At 40.8% G+C, this 12,011-nt stretch overlaps 1 protein-coding gene across 1 annotated transcript in view; it reads right to left on the bottom strand.

The window, feature by feature from the left end:
• Positions 1-4,293: 4,293 nt before the first annotated feature.
• LOC106569883 (synaptotagmin-11) overlaps positions 4,294-12,011 on the bottom strand; it is a 35,877-nt gene continuing 28,159 nt past the window's right edge. Inside the window, exons 4-5 of the mRNA XM_014141596.2 lie at positions 7,605-7,725; positions 4,294-7,471 (exon numbers count right to left, since the gene is read on the bottom strand). Of these exons, the coding sequence (XP_013997071.1) occupies positions 7,161-7,471; positions 7,605-7,725 (432 nt within the window). The 3' untranslated portion in view covers positions 4,294-7,160. The remainder of the gene's footprint in view (positions 7,472-7,604; positions 7,726-12,011) is intronic.

Genomic DNA, 12,011 nt, shown 5'->3' with positions numbered 1-12,011 from the left:
ATCTCATCCCAATTGAACACTTATTAGAAATTCTGGAGCGGTGCCCGAGACAACGTTTTCCACCACCATCAACAAAACACCAAATGATGGAATTTGGCATGGAAGAATGGTGTTGAATCCCTCCAATAGAGTTCCAGACATGTAGAGTTCTATGCCAAGGTGCATTGAAGCTGTTCTGGCTAGTGGTGGCCCAACGCCCTTTTAAGACACTATGTTACCGTTTCCTTTATTTTGGCAGTTAACTGTATGTCCCTATTTGCTGTGTGCTTCCTGTGCATTGTTTGATCTTAATTAGCTAGACCAGACAATTATAGGCTACTGGATATTCTCATGCTGTAAATCTTGTCATCTGTAGCGTATTGGGAAAAAAATTGTAATATGTATGTGTGTGTGTGTGTGTTCACAGACGTGAGTTTGTGTCTGAGAAAATGATGCATTTGGTAATTTAGCAGCGCTCTTATCCAGAGAGACATCAGTGAGCTAGTCGTGTGTCTGCCCAGGTGACTTAGCAAAAGGACTCAAAAATAGTGTATCAGTTATTTTTTTATTTGCACATTCGTTGTGTTAACAAATTCAACAAGTCAGCATTAGTGTAATATATTTAGCATAGACTTCATAGCATTATGCAGTTTAAACCCAGTTCAGAGTACTTGTCTTATTTTGCATTTCACCCACACAACATACAGTTCTGACTGAGGCGATGAATCAATGATAGCCAATGGGATACTCACAACCAATTAATCAATTCCTTGTTATTTACATTTGCCATTTCAGTCATTTAGCAGATGCTCTTATCCAGAGCGACTTACAGGAGTAATTAAGGTTAAGTGCCTAGCTCAACAGCACATAAACATATTTTCACCTAGTCGTCGCAGGGATTCGAACCAGCAACCTTTCGGTTCCTGGCCCAACGCTCTTAACCGCTAGGCTACCCGCCTCCCGTCAGATTTATTCACACTTCAGATTTGTCTGTACAACACACAACAGTGAAAGAAAGGGATGGGCTGTCAATGGAGGAAAAGAAGGGGCTGAAAGGAGAGAAGGGAGTGTGGATTCAGTGCAGGCCAAGGGATAGGAAGAGGGAGGGCACCCCAACAATGGAACACATTTACAGCGAGGGGAGAACCCTTTGCCATTCCAGGGGGAACAATCACATACTTTAAGGACAGGCGGCAGTGTATCTGCCTGATAGTGCTTGGGAACAAACAGTAATTTACACAAGGATATACGGTATTTAAATGTAGATATCTATAAAATAGGCTTATTTATGCTGTGGGTTCAGGGTGAGGCCAGCAAGACAGAGGGTAACAAAGACGGAGCATATCATTTTGTTTTGGATTGTTCAGTGATGGGACATCGTTGCTGATCTTTGCAGGGTGCTTTCTGTGCTATTTACAAAGGGAAACACTCACAAGAGGAGGAAACTGTTGAATATTGATCACAGGCACCTGTAATATACACAACCCGTGTCTCAAAGTAAAGTCAGAAAAGAAACAGTGAGAACATAGAAATAGGAAACTAGAAAATCTATCAAAGCATAAAGAAATGGGAGAATGTACATGGTTTGTTTTCTAAAATAAGTTAACTAGCAATTATGATACATCTTGATCTGATCTTGACTAAACCTTCCTGTCATGAACAGAACTCACAATGTTGTTATCCAAACATCTCACCTCTCACAGTAATTATCTGGCATGCACGGGCATGAGGCTAAAACACTGGTGTCCTTACCAACCAACCGACACATTGACAGCCATCTTTTTCTTCAGAACTAGGCCCGCAATGCTAAGATACTGTCATTCTCCTTTCGCCTTTTAAATATGCTCCACTTTTTAACACTTTTAGAATATTGAACGCAACCCATATTAGTGCAGTTACAGTTAGGAGCCTGAACACTCCACACTAGATACATTGTTTAACTCTCCAGCACTGCCAGAGCAATGAATAAAGATAACATCACATCATTCCTCAGCAACCATGTTGGCACCTCCTGGGCAAAGTTGACCAAACAGTGGTGAGACTGATGTGCTTTATGTCTGTGCTCACACTAGAAATGGGGGCATGGCAGCCTGTCTTCAGGGGTCCATATGGATAATGCACACACACACACACACACACACACACACACACACACACACACACACACACACACACACACACACACACACACGCTACTGCCCTGCACCTCTGTGCCCAAGCCAAGCCAAGACCAGGTTGGGGTTGCGGTGTTAGAGCGAATGCAATTTTTGCCTCACTCCAATGGCTCTCATATCCACATGATTAAATTATGCCCCAGACTGCAAGCCTCCTACAAATACAAAAGCATAGTCACAGGACCTTCCTCCGAATTGGAAAAAACTACAGTTGGAAAATCATCTCTATTTCATCAAAACCTGTGTAGCTGTTGTGATTTTTATCAGCCAAACATTATGAAACCAAAAGACTGAAATGGCTCCTGGGAAACAGTGCTTCTTAATGAAAATTGTATTTTGTTTTAACAACTTGCCTTGATATATTAGTTTTGATGGAAACTGAAGATACTGTGCATGTATCTACACTGAACAAAAATATAAAAACACATGTAAAGTGTTGGTCCCATGTTTAATGAGCTGAAATAAAAGATCCCAGAAATGTTCCATACTCACAAAAAGCTTATTTTTCTCCAATTTTGTGCACACATTTGTTTACATCTCTGTTAGTGAGCATTTCTCCTTTGCCAAGATAATCCATCCACCTGACTGGTGTGCCATATCAAGAAGCTGATTAAACAGCATGATCATTACACAGGTGCATCTTGTGCTGGGAACAATAAAAGGCCACTCTAAAATGTGCAGTTTTTAGGGAGCGTGCAATTGGCATGCTGACCGCATTAATGTCCACCAGGGCTGTTGCCAGAGAATGGAATGTTTATTTCTCTACCATAAGCATCGTTTTAGAGAACTTGGCAGTATGTCCAACCGGCCTCACAACCCCAGACCACATGTATGGCGCGTGTGGGCAAGCGGTTTGCTGATGTCAACGTTGTGAACAGAGTGCCCCATGGTGGCGGTGGGGTTATGTATGGGCAGGCATAAACTACAGACAACGAACACAATTGCATTTTATCGATGGCAATTTGAATCCCACAAAAATACAGTGATGAGATCCTGAGGCCCAAGTGAGGCCTATTTTTTTTTTTTAAGGTATCTGTGACCAACAGATGCATCTGTATTGCCAGTCATTTGAAATCCATAGATTAGAGCTAAATGAATTTATTTCAATTAACTGATTTCCTCATATGAACTGTAACTCAGTAAAATCTTTGTTACATGTTGCGTTTCTATTTTTGTTCAGTATATGAATTTCTCATGGCTGTGAGAGGGAAAACTATAGGACATGAACTGTGCAGGATGTCAAGAACTGAACTGGGAAAGTGTACCTTTTTACTAAAATAAATGTGTGTGAGGGTGCTAACTAAGACCAATTCATATGGCAATTTGATAGCAAAAACAACAAGATATTAGCCTCCTATGTTACAATATGTACAAATCATTTTTTTTCTTCTTCAAAAAGTAGCAAAAGAGAGCAAAAAAAAGAATCTAGTTTCGTAGCAAAAAAAGTTTGGTCAAATCAACCAGTGATAAAAACTAAAACGTTGCTTTGGGCTTTTCAAAGTGCGATCAGATATCCAAAATGTTCAGTGTGCAGCCTAGATGTGAGTACTGCCTACTCTCAGTTCCTTATGGGATGTGATTACTTTTATAGGAAAGGACACAACTGCCGACTTAACCACTTCCAGTGCCATAACTGCTATGGCAGTTGCTGTGATACGCCAAGCATTAGGAAAAGAAGCTTACTGAGTGACTACGCCACGCAAATAATGTTATAACAAACACTTAAGCTGATTTGTTTGCTAGCTGAAGTTATCTCAAACTCGCATTAAAGCCAGTTTGTAAGGATGCAGTTTGAGCACCTCAGAGGCCAGTGAAGCGGATTGTGTACAATGTTTACCTGTGTGGGAGTGTAGGGACATGCAGCATTCAAGCTAAGAGGTTAGCAGTGTACACGCACAGCAAAGAGACATAGCGTGCGGTGACAGCTTGACTTCCTTTGATTGCTATTGACTATCAGAGTAAAATAAATAAATAATGACAATGGGTACAGTGCCGCGGAGCAACAGCGGTGATAAACACAGAGAGAGAGATCTCGGGGAGAAGACAGGCAACCAGAACGAGAGCTGACGGCACGGACATCTTTGATGAGTTCAGTGGTTGTGACATTGCAGGAGACTAACACTTGAAATTCTCACACATGTTCACCACACACAAAATATATTGAATAAAAATGAATGTACAATTCTTAAGATGCAGAGTTCAAACGAGGATATACTGAGCTGTTACCAGTAGCATGGCTATAAATTCTAATAATTCAAATGAATGATTTATTCACATAAATTAACAGGAGTAATGCACTGCCAGGCAAGTGTATACAGGGTCAAGTGGCCACTGTGGAACAACATATAAACTACGAAGCTCTCGCTGGTAAAATTGGTTATACTGGTAAAATTGGTTATACTGGTAAAATTGGTTATACTGGTAAAATTGGTGATACAGACACAAAGTTACAGATACACTCATGGTCCTTTGGTCACTATGACAACAGATGTACTATAAACAACGGGTTTCGGTACATTAAGGTCCAGTGATTTATAGATACCCATGCTACATGACTACAGCCTCGCCTCACATCAGGTATAAAAATAAATGCACCAATCAAATGATAGCGAGAGCAACAGCAGTCACAAAGTAAAACCAGAAATCATTCATTTACTGTAATGGGACAGACCCAATCCACTAACCTTGTCTGCTACTGAGGGAGGGTTCAGTGAAGGGATATCACTGAGACATGGCAGAGTTTTATTCCATCCCCTCAATTTAGATTCAACTGTTTTGATTAGCTCCACAATGCACTTATCATAGACACATTGTAATATACTGAACACAGGTTTTCCAACATGTACGTGAACTGAAAGTTAATCATGTCTGATTGTTATGCCAGTGTTGGTATGAATCTGCCCCACAAAATGAATGTCTCCATTTTATACCTGTCTCTAAGAGAGCTAGCTTGAACTCAAGCCCATGTTACACTGTGCATGCAAAAGCTCTGACACATGCAGTTTGACTATTGACTTTCATGGATATTGTTGCTGCATGTGAGCTTACTGATGAAACATATGATCCACATAGAAAAAAAGAAACATAAGTAGTGACAAATATCATCAAGATAGCCCCATAGCCTTACCTGAATATAACTTAAACACTTAGCAACAACTGTATTATCCCTGGTAAATACTGTATTATAAACTGGGTGGTTCGAGCCCTGAATGCTGATTGGCTGACAGCTGTAGTATGTCAGACTGTATAGCACGGGTATGACAAAACCTTTCTTTTTACTGCTCTAATTACGTTGGTAACCAGTTTATAATAGCAATAAGGCACCTCAGGGGTTTGTGGTATATGGCAAATATACCACGGCTAAGGGTTGTTCTTAGGCACTACGCATCGCGGCCAATATACCACAGCTCTTAGCCGTGGTATATTGGCCATAAACCACACCCCCTCGTGCCTTATTACTTAAATATAGTACCCCATCCTGCCCCATAAATTAACCATGACTCTAATATTACCACTCCTGTTAAAAAAAACATTTCCCTACTTTAAAAAACTGCCCCATCGCAATATAAATTAAGCACACCCTCTAATTAACATAAGCCCTCCAAATCCTGTGCAGTACCAGGGGATACTTCCTGATTTAAAGGGAATTGGTACACCAGGGCTGCATTCCAAACACTTAAAAGACACACCCTCTCCCCTCAGCCCTCAAATGAAGTGGAAACTTCTGATGACGTATCATGACGTCTGACGAGTTGACACTTGCAGGACAAGGGAAGAATTCATTCATTTGAAATGGACCGTTCTTTCCCGGAAATGTGTCACTCTTTCATCCCACGGTTGTGTTTTCAGTCACATGGAACTGTTGTGTGTGTGCCTTATATGCGCTACAGTCAATTAAGACAACGCATCTGCAGACATCGAATGTTAGCCATCCTACTAAGTTATATCAGGTAAATGGAAAATGACAATGTAAAAATGTGATGTCAGAGAACGTTATGTGCGCAAGTTAACATTTCCAAAAGCTAACCAAACAAAAACATCAATACTTTTATGATACGGTGTTTGAGCCGTCATGTGCATTAGTAACACAATTTCTAACTTATGTACATTCTTTTTCCTTACACTTGTATGTTGACTTCTCCATATTAATGTTGGTTTTAAGTTTTGGCTGACTGTTCTTAGCGGATGTACAATCGTCGTGAATTGAATTATGGGGCTTTTCATGCCCAGAGTGAACATAATTGTACACTCGCAAACACAATCAAAAACGAGGGCCGAGGGGCTTACGTTGCCAACTTCCCTTCATTGGCTAATCATTTGGACCAACAACAAAGATGGCCACGGGGATTCCCCCAAGGGCATAAGGCGAAGGTAAGTGGAGGAGGGTGTCTTTTATGAGTTTGAAATGCAGCCCAGGTTAAGATTAAGAGAGAGTATTACCTACTGTATTCTTCCTTCCCAGGTGTGTTTTATTTTGAACTTGTTCAAGCATGCAAGTAAAGGAATGTTAATACCTATGGGTGGCAGGGGCTGGAGGAGGGGGGGGGGTCAGGGGTAGGGTTGTGATGCACTCTCTGTTGTGAACTCTGATTGGATGAACCACAGCCCCTTCACACACCCACCCAACCGGTAGGACCACATGGATCACACTAACAGTATTGAATGTGAAGGCTATATATTTGTGTATACATTCAAATATATTATTCAGATTTTGGTTTTGAAATCTTCAATCAAGTTTTTTGTCGTCAGTGATTCCTGAAAGGTTGTCTGAATGGTTGTGGGAATTGTTCATAGAAGTGAGTGGTCCAACCATACATGTCCATGCTGGGTGGGGTCCCGGTGGTCTGGTTGGGTCTCTTTACTTCAGGCAGGAAGGGTTTTATATCATTTTTTATTTTTCGAAGAGAATAGGTTTCAAATAGTAGTGGCGGTGGTGGTTTTTCGACAGAATATCCACTCCGAGAAACTGCACGATTTTTTAACATTTTCGGGTATTTCTGAGCTGTCCTAATACTCGCCCAGGTTGTGCCACTTGGCAATCTGCCGGCGGGGGTTGTCGCAGACCTCTCTCCAGTGGGTGACCCCAGTGTGCATAAGGCTCTGGCCGCCTAGCACCAGGCGGCCCACCACTTCATTCTTGGTGGTACGGTCGAAATCGACCACCAGGAACTCCACAGAGATGTCGGCCAGCAGCTCGGCGGGCACGTCGTAGATGAATGACTCGTTAAAAACGGGGTTGAGCGTGCACTTCTTCACGTGCGTCTTCTTCTTGGCAATGCGCTTGCAGCCGTAGAACACGTTCACCTTCACGTAGGGGTCTGTGAGGGATGGATAGAGAGGAAAGTGGGTGAGATGTGTGTGTGTGTGTGTGTGTGTGTGTGTGTGTGTGTGTGTGTGTGTGTGTGTGTGTGTGTGTGTGTGTGTGTGTGTGTGTGTGTGTGTAGTACTTACTGCCTGATAGGCCAGTGATGTCCATCTTGGGCAGGTGTTTGGCCTTCAGCACCACCACATTGAGCCTGTGAGTGACAGGCTGGTAGGACAGAGACACCAGCAGCTCCCCACGGCTCACACACTGCAGAGAGAGCACAGGGTTAGAATGTAGATGCACATACACAGCGGGGAGAACACAGTTAGAACACACACATAGACACATACATTGCCATCAGAAAGTATTCACACCCCTTGACCTTTTCCACATTTTGCTGTGTTACAAACTGGGATTAGAATGGATTGAATTTTTAATTTACACAAAATACTCTTAATGTTAAAGTGGAAGAAAAATTCTAACATTTCTTTGACAAATAATCAAAAATAAAACACTAATATATTGATTAGATATAGTATTCAACCCCCTGAGTCAATACATGTTAGAATCATCTTTGGCAGTGATTACAGCTGTGCGTCTTTCTTGGTAGGTCTCTAAGAGCTTTGCACACTTGGAATGTACAATATTTGCCCATTCTTTTTTTTTAAATCTTCAAGCTCTGTCAAGTTGGTTCTTGATTATAGCTAGACAGCCATTTTCAAGTCTTGTCATAAATTTAAGCCAATTTAAGTCAAAACTTAAGAACACTCAGGAACATTCAATGACATCTTGGTAAGCAAATCCACTTTGTGTTTTAGGTAATTGTACTGCTGAAAGGTGATTGTCTCCCAGTATCTGTTGGAAAGCAGACTGAACCAAGTTTTCCTCTGTGATTTTGCCTGTGCTTAGCTCTACTCTGTTTATTTTTACCCTAAAAAACTCTCCAGTCATTGCCGATGACAAGCATACCCATAACATGATGCAGCCACCAACATGCTTGAAAATATTACTTTAGTCCCTTATTGCAAACAGGATGCATGTTTTGGAATATTTTTATTCTGTAGAGGCTTCCTTTTTACTCTGTCATTTACAGTTGAAGTCGGAAGTTTACATACACTTAGGTTGGAGTCATTAAAACTAGTTTTTCAACCACTCCACAAATTTCTTGTTAACAAACTGTAGTTTTGGCAAGTTGGTTAGGACATCTACTTTGTGCATGACACAAGTAATTTTTCCAACAATTGTTTACAGACAGATTATTTCACTTATAATTCACTGAATCACAATTCCAGTGGGTCAGAAGTTTACAAACACTAGTTGACTGTGCCTTTAAACAGCTTGGAAAATTCCCGAAAATTATGTCATGGCTTTAGAAGCTTCTGATAGTCTAATTGACATCATTTGAGTCAATTGGAGTTGTAGCTGTGGATGTATTTCAAGGCCTACCTTCAAACTCAGGAAAATCAAAAGAAATCAGCCAAGACCTCAGAAAAACAATTGTAGACCTCCACAAGTCTGGTTCATCCTTGGGAGCAATTTCCAAACGCCTGAAGGTACCACGTTCATCTGTACAAACAATACTACGCAAGTATAAACACCATGGGACCATGCAGCCGTCATACCGCTCAGGAAGGAGACGCGTTCTGTCTCCTAGAGATGAACGAACTTTGGTGCGAAAAGTGCAAATCAATCCCAGAACAACAGCAAAGAACCTTGTGAAGATGCTGGAGGAAACGGGTACAAAAATATCTATATCCACAGTAAAACGAGTCCTATATCGACATAACCTGAAAGGTCGCTCAGCAAGGAAGAAGCCGCTGCTCCAAAATCGCCATAAAAAAGCCACACTACGGTTTGCAACTGCACATGGGGACAGAGATCATACTTTTTGGAGAAATGTCCTCTGGTCTGATGAAACAAAAATAGAACTGTTTGGCCATAATGACCATCGTTATGTTTGGAGGAAAAGGGGGGAGGCTTGCAGCATGGGGGTAGTAGCATCATGTTGTGGGGTGCTTTGCTGCAGGAGGGGCTGGTGCACTTCACAAAATAGATGGCATCATGAGGCAGGAAAATTATGTGGATATATTGAAGCAACATCCCAAGACATCAGTCAGGAAGTTAAAGCTTGGTCGCAAATGGGTCTTCTAAATGGACAATGACCCCACGCATACTTCCAAAGTTGTGTCAAAATGGCTTAAGGACAACAGAGTTAAGGTATTGGAGTGGCCATCACAAAGCCCTGACCTCAATCCCATAGAAAATTTCTGGGCAGAACTGAAAAAGCATGTGCGAGCAAGGAGGCCTACAAACCTGACTCAGTTACACCAGCTCTGTCAGGAGGAATGGGCCAAAATTCACCCAACTTATTGTGGGAAGCTTGTGGAAGGCAACCCGAAACGTTTGACCCAAGTTAAACAATTTAAAGGCAATGCTACCAAATACCAATTGAGTGTATGTAAACTTCTGACCCACTGGGAATGTGACGAAAGAAATAAAAGCTGAAATAAATCATTCTCTCTACTATTATTCTGACTTTTCACATTCTTAAAATAAAATGGTGATCCTAACTGACCTAAGACAGGGAATTCTTACTCGGATTAAATGTCAGGAATTGTGAAAAAGTAAGTTTAAATGTATTTGGCTAAGGTGTATGTAAACGTCCGACTTCAACTGTATGTTAGTATTGTGGAGTAACTACAATGTTGTTGATCAATCTTCTGTTATCTCCTATCACAGCCATTAAACTCAGTAACTGACCTTACAGATAATTGTATGTGAGGGGTATAGAGACAGGTTAGTCATTTAAAAATCATGTCAAACACCATTATTGCACACAGTGAGTCCATGCAACTTATTATGTGACTTGTTAAGCACAATTTTACTCCTGAACATTAATAGATTTGCCATAACAAAAGGGTTGAATACTTATTGAATCAGGACATTTAATTTTTTATTAATTTTGTAAACATTTCTAAAAACACAACTACACTTTGACATTATGTGGTATTATGTGTAGATCAGTGACACAAAAATTCAATTTAATCAATTTGAAATTCAGGCTAGAACACAAAATGTGGAAAAAGGCAAGGGGTGTGAATACTTTCTGAATGCACTGTACATTACACACACATATATATACACAAAGTACCCATAAAGTACACACATACACACAAAACCTGCCTTGCACAAGAATATGGCAGACAAACCTCCGTAACCCACCCATCCACCTACACTTCCAGTATGCACACAATTCATACATAATGACAGTAAAACTAATATACAGTACCAGCCAAAAGTTTGGACACACCTACTCATTCAAGGGTTTTTCTTTATTTTTACTATTTTCTACAATCTAGAACAATAGTGAAGACATCAAACACTTGAAATAACACATGGAATCATGTAGTAACCAAAAAAGTGTTAAACAAATCCTAATATATTTTATACTTGAAATTCTTCAAAGTAGCCACCCTTTGCATTGATGACAGCTTTGCACACTCTTGGCATTCTCTCAACCAGCTTTATGAGGTAGTCACCTGGAATGCATTTCAATGAACAGGTTTGCCTTCTTAAAAGTTAATATGTGGAATTTCTTTCCTTCTTAATGTGTTTGAGCCAATCAGTTGTGTTGTGACAAGGTAGGGGTGGTATACAGTAAATAGCCCTATTTGGTAAAAGACCAAATCCATATTATGGCAAGAACAGCTCAAATAAGCAAAGAGAAATGACAGTCCATCATTGCTTTAAGACATGAAGGTCAGTCAAGGCCAAAAATTTCAAGAACTTTTAAAGTTTCTTCAAGTGCAGTAGTAAAAACCATCAAGCACTATGATGAAACTTGCTCTCATGAGGACTGCCAATAGGAAAGGAAAACCCAGAGTTACCTCTGCTGCAGAGGATCATTTCATTAGAATAACTGCACCTCAGATTGCAGCCCAAATAAATGCTTCACAGAGTTCAAATAACAGACACATCAACAGTTCAAATGAGACTGCGTGAATCAGGGCTTCACGGTCAAATTGCTGCAAAGAAACCACTACTAAAGGACACCAATGTTACGATTGTGGAGAGACTGACCAAGGCGCAGCGTGCTCGGAGTTCCACATTTTATTAAATGAAACTCACAAAACAAAAAAAAGAACCAAACAACTAACCGTAACGAAAGAGGTGCTACATGCACTAACTCAAAACAAGATCCCACAAAACACAGTGGAGAAATGGCTGCCTAAATATGACCCCCAATCAGAGACAACGATAAACAGCTGCCTCTGATTGGGAACCATACCAGGCCAACATAGAAAAACCAACCTAGATAACCCACCCTAGTCACACCCTGACCTAACCAACATAGAGAATAAAAGGCTCTCTATGGTCAGGGCGTGACAACCAATAAGAAGAGACATGTTTGGGTCAAGAAACACGAGCAATGGACATTAGAACGGTGGAAATCTGTCCTTTGGTCTGATGAGTAAAATTTGAGATTTTTGGTTCCAACCGCCGTGTCTCTGTGAGATGCAGAGTAGTTGAACGGATGATCTCCACATGTGTGG

This window comes from Salmo salar, chromosome ssa14 (assembly GCF_905237065.1).
Source record: "Salmo salar chromosome ssa14, Ssal_v3.1, whole genome shotgun sequence".
Taxonomy (NCBI): domain Eukaryota; kingdom Metazoa; phylum Chordata; class Actinopteri; order Salmoniformes; family Salmonidae; genus Salmo; species Salmo salar.
This window is presented reverse-complemented; position numbering and strand designations above follow the sequence as displayed.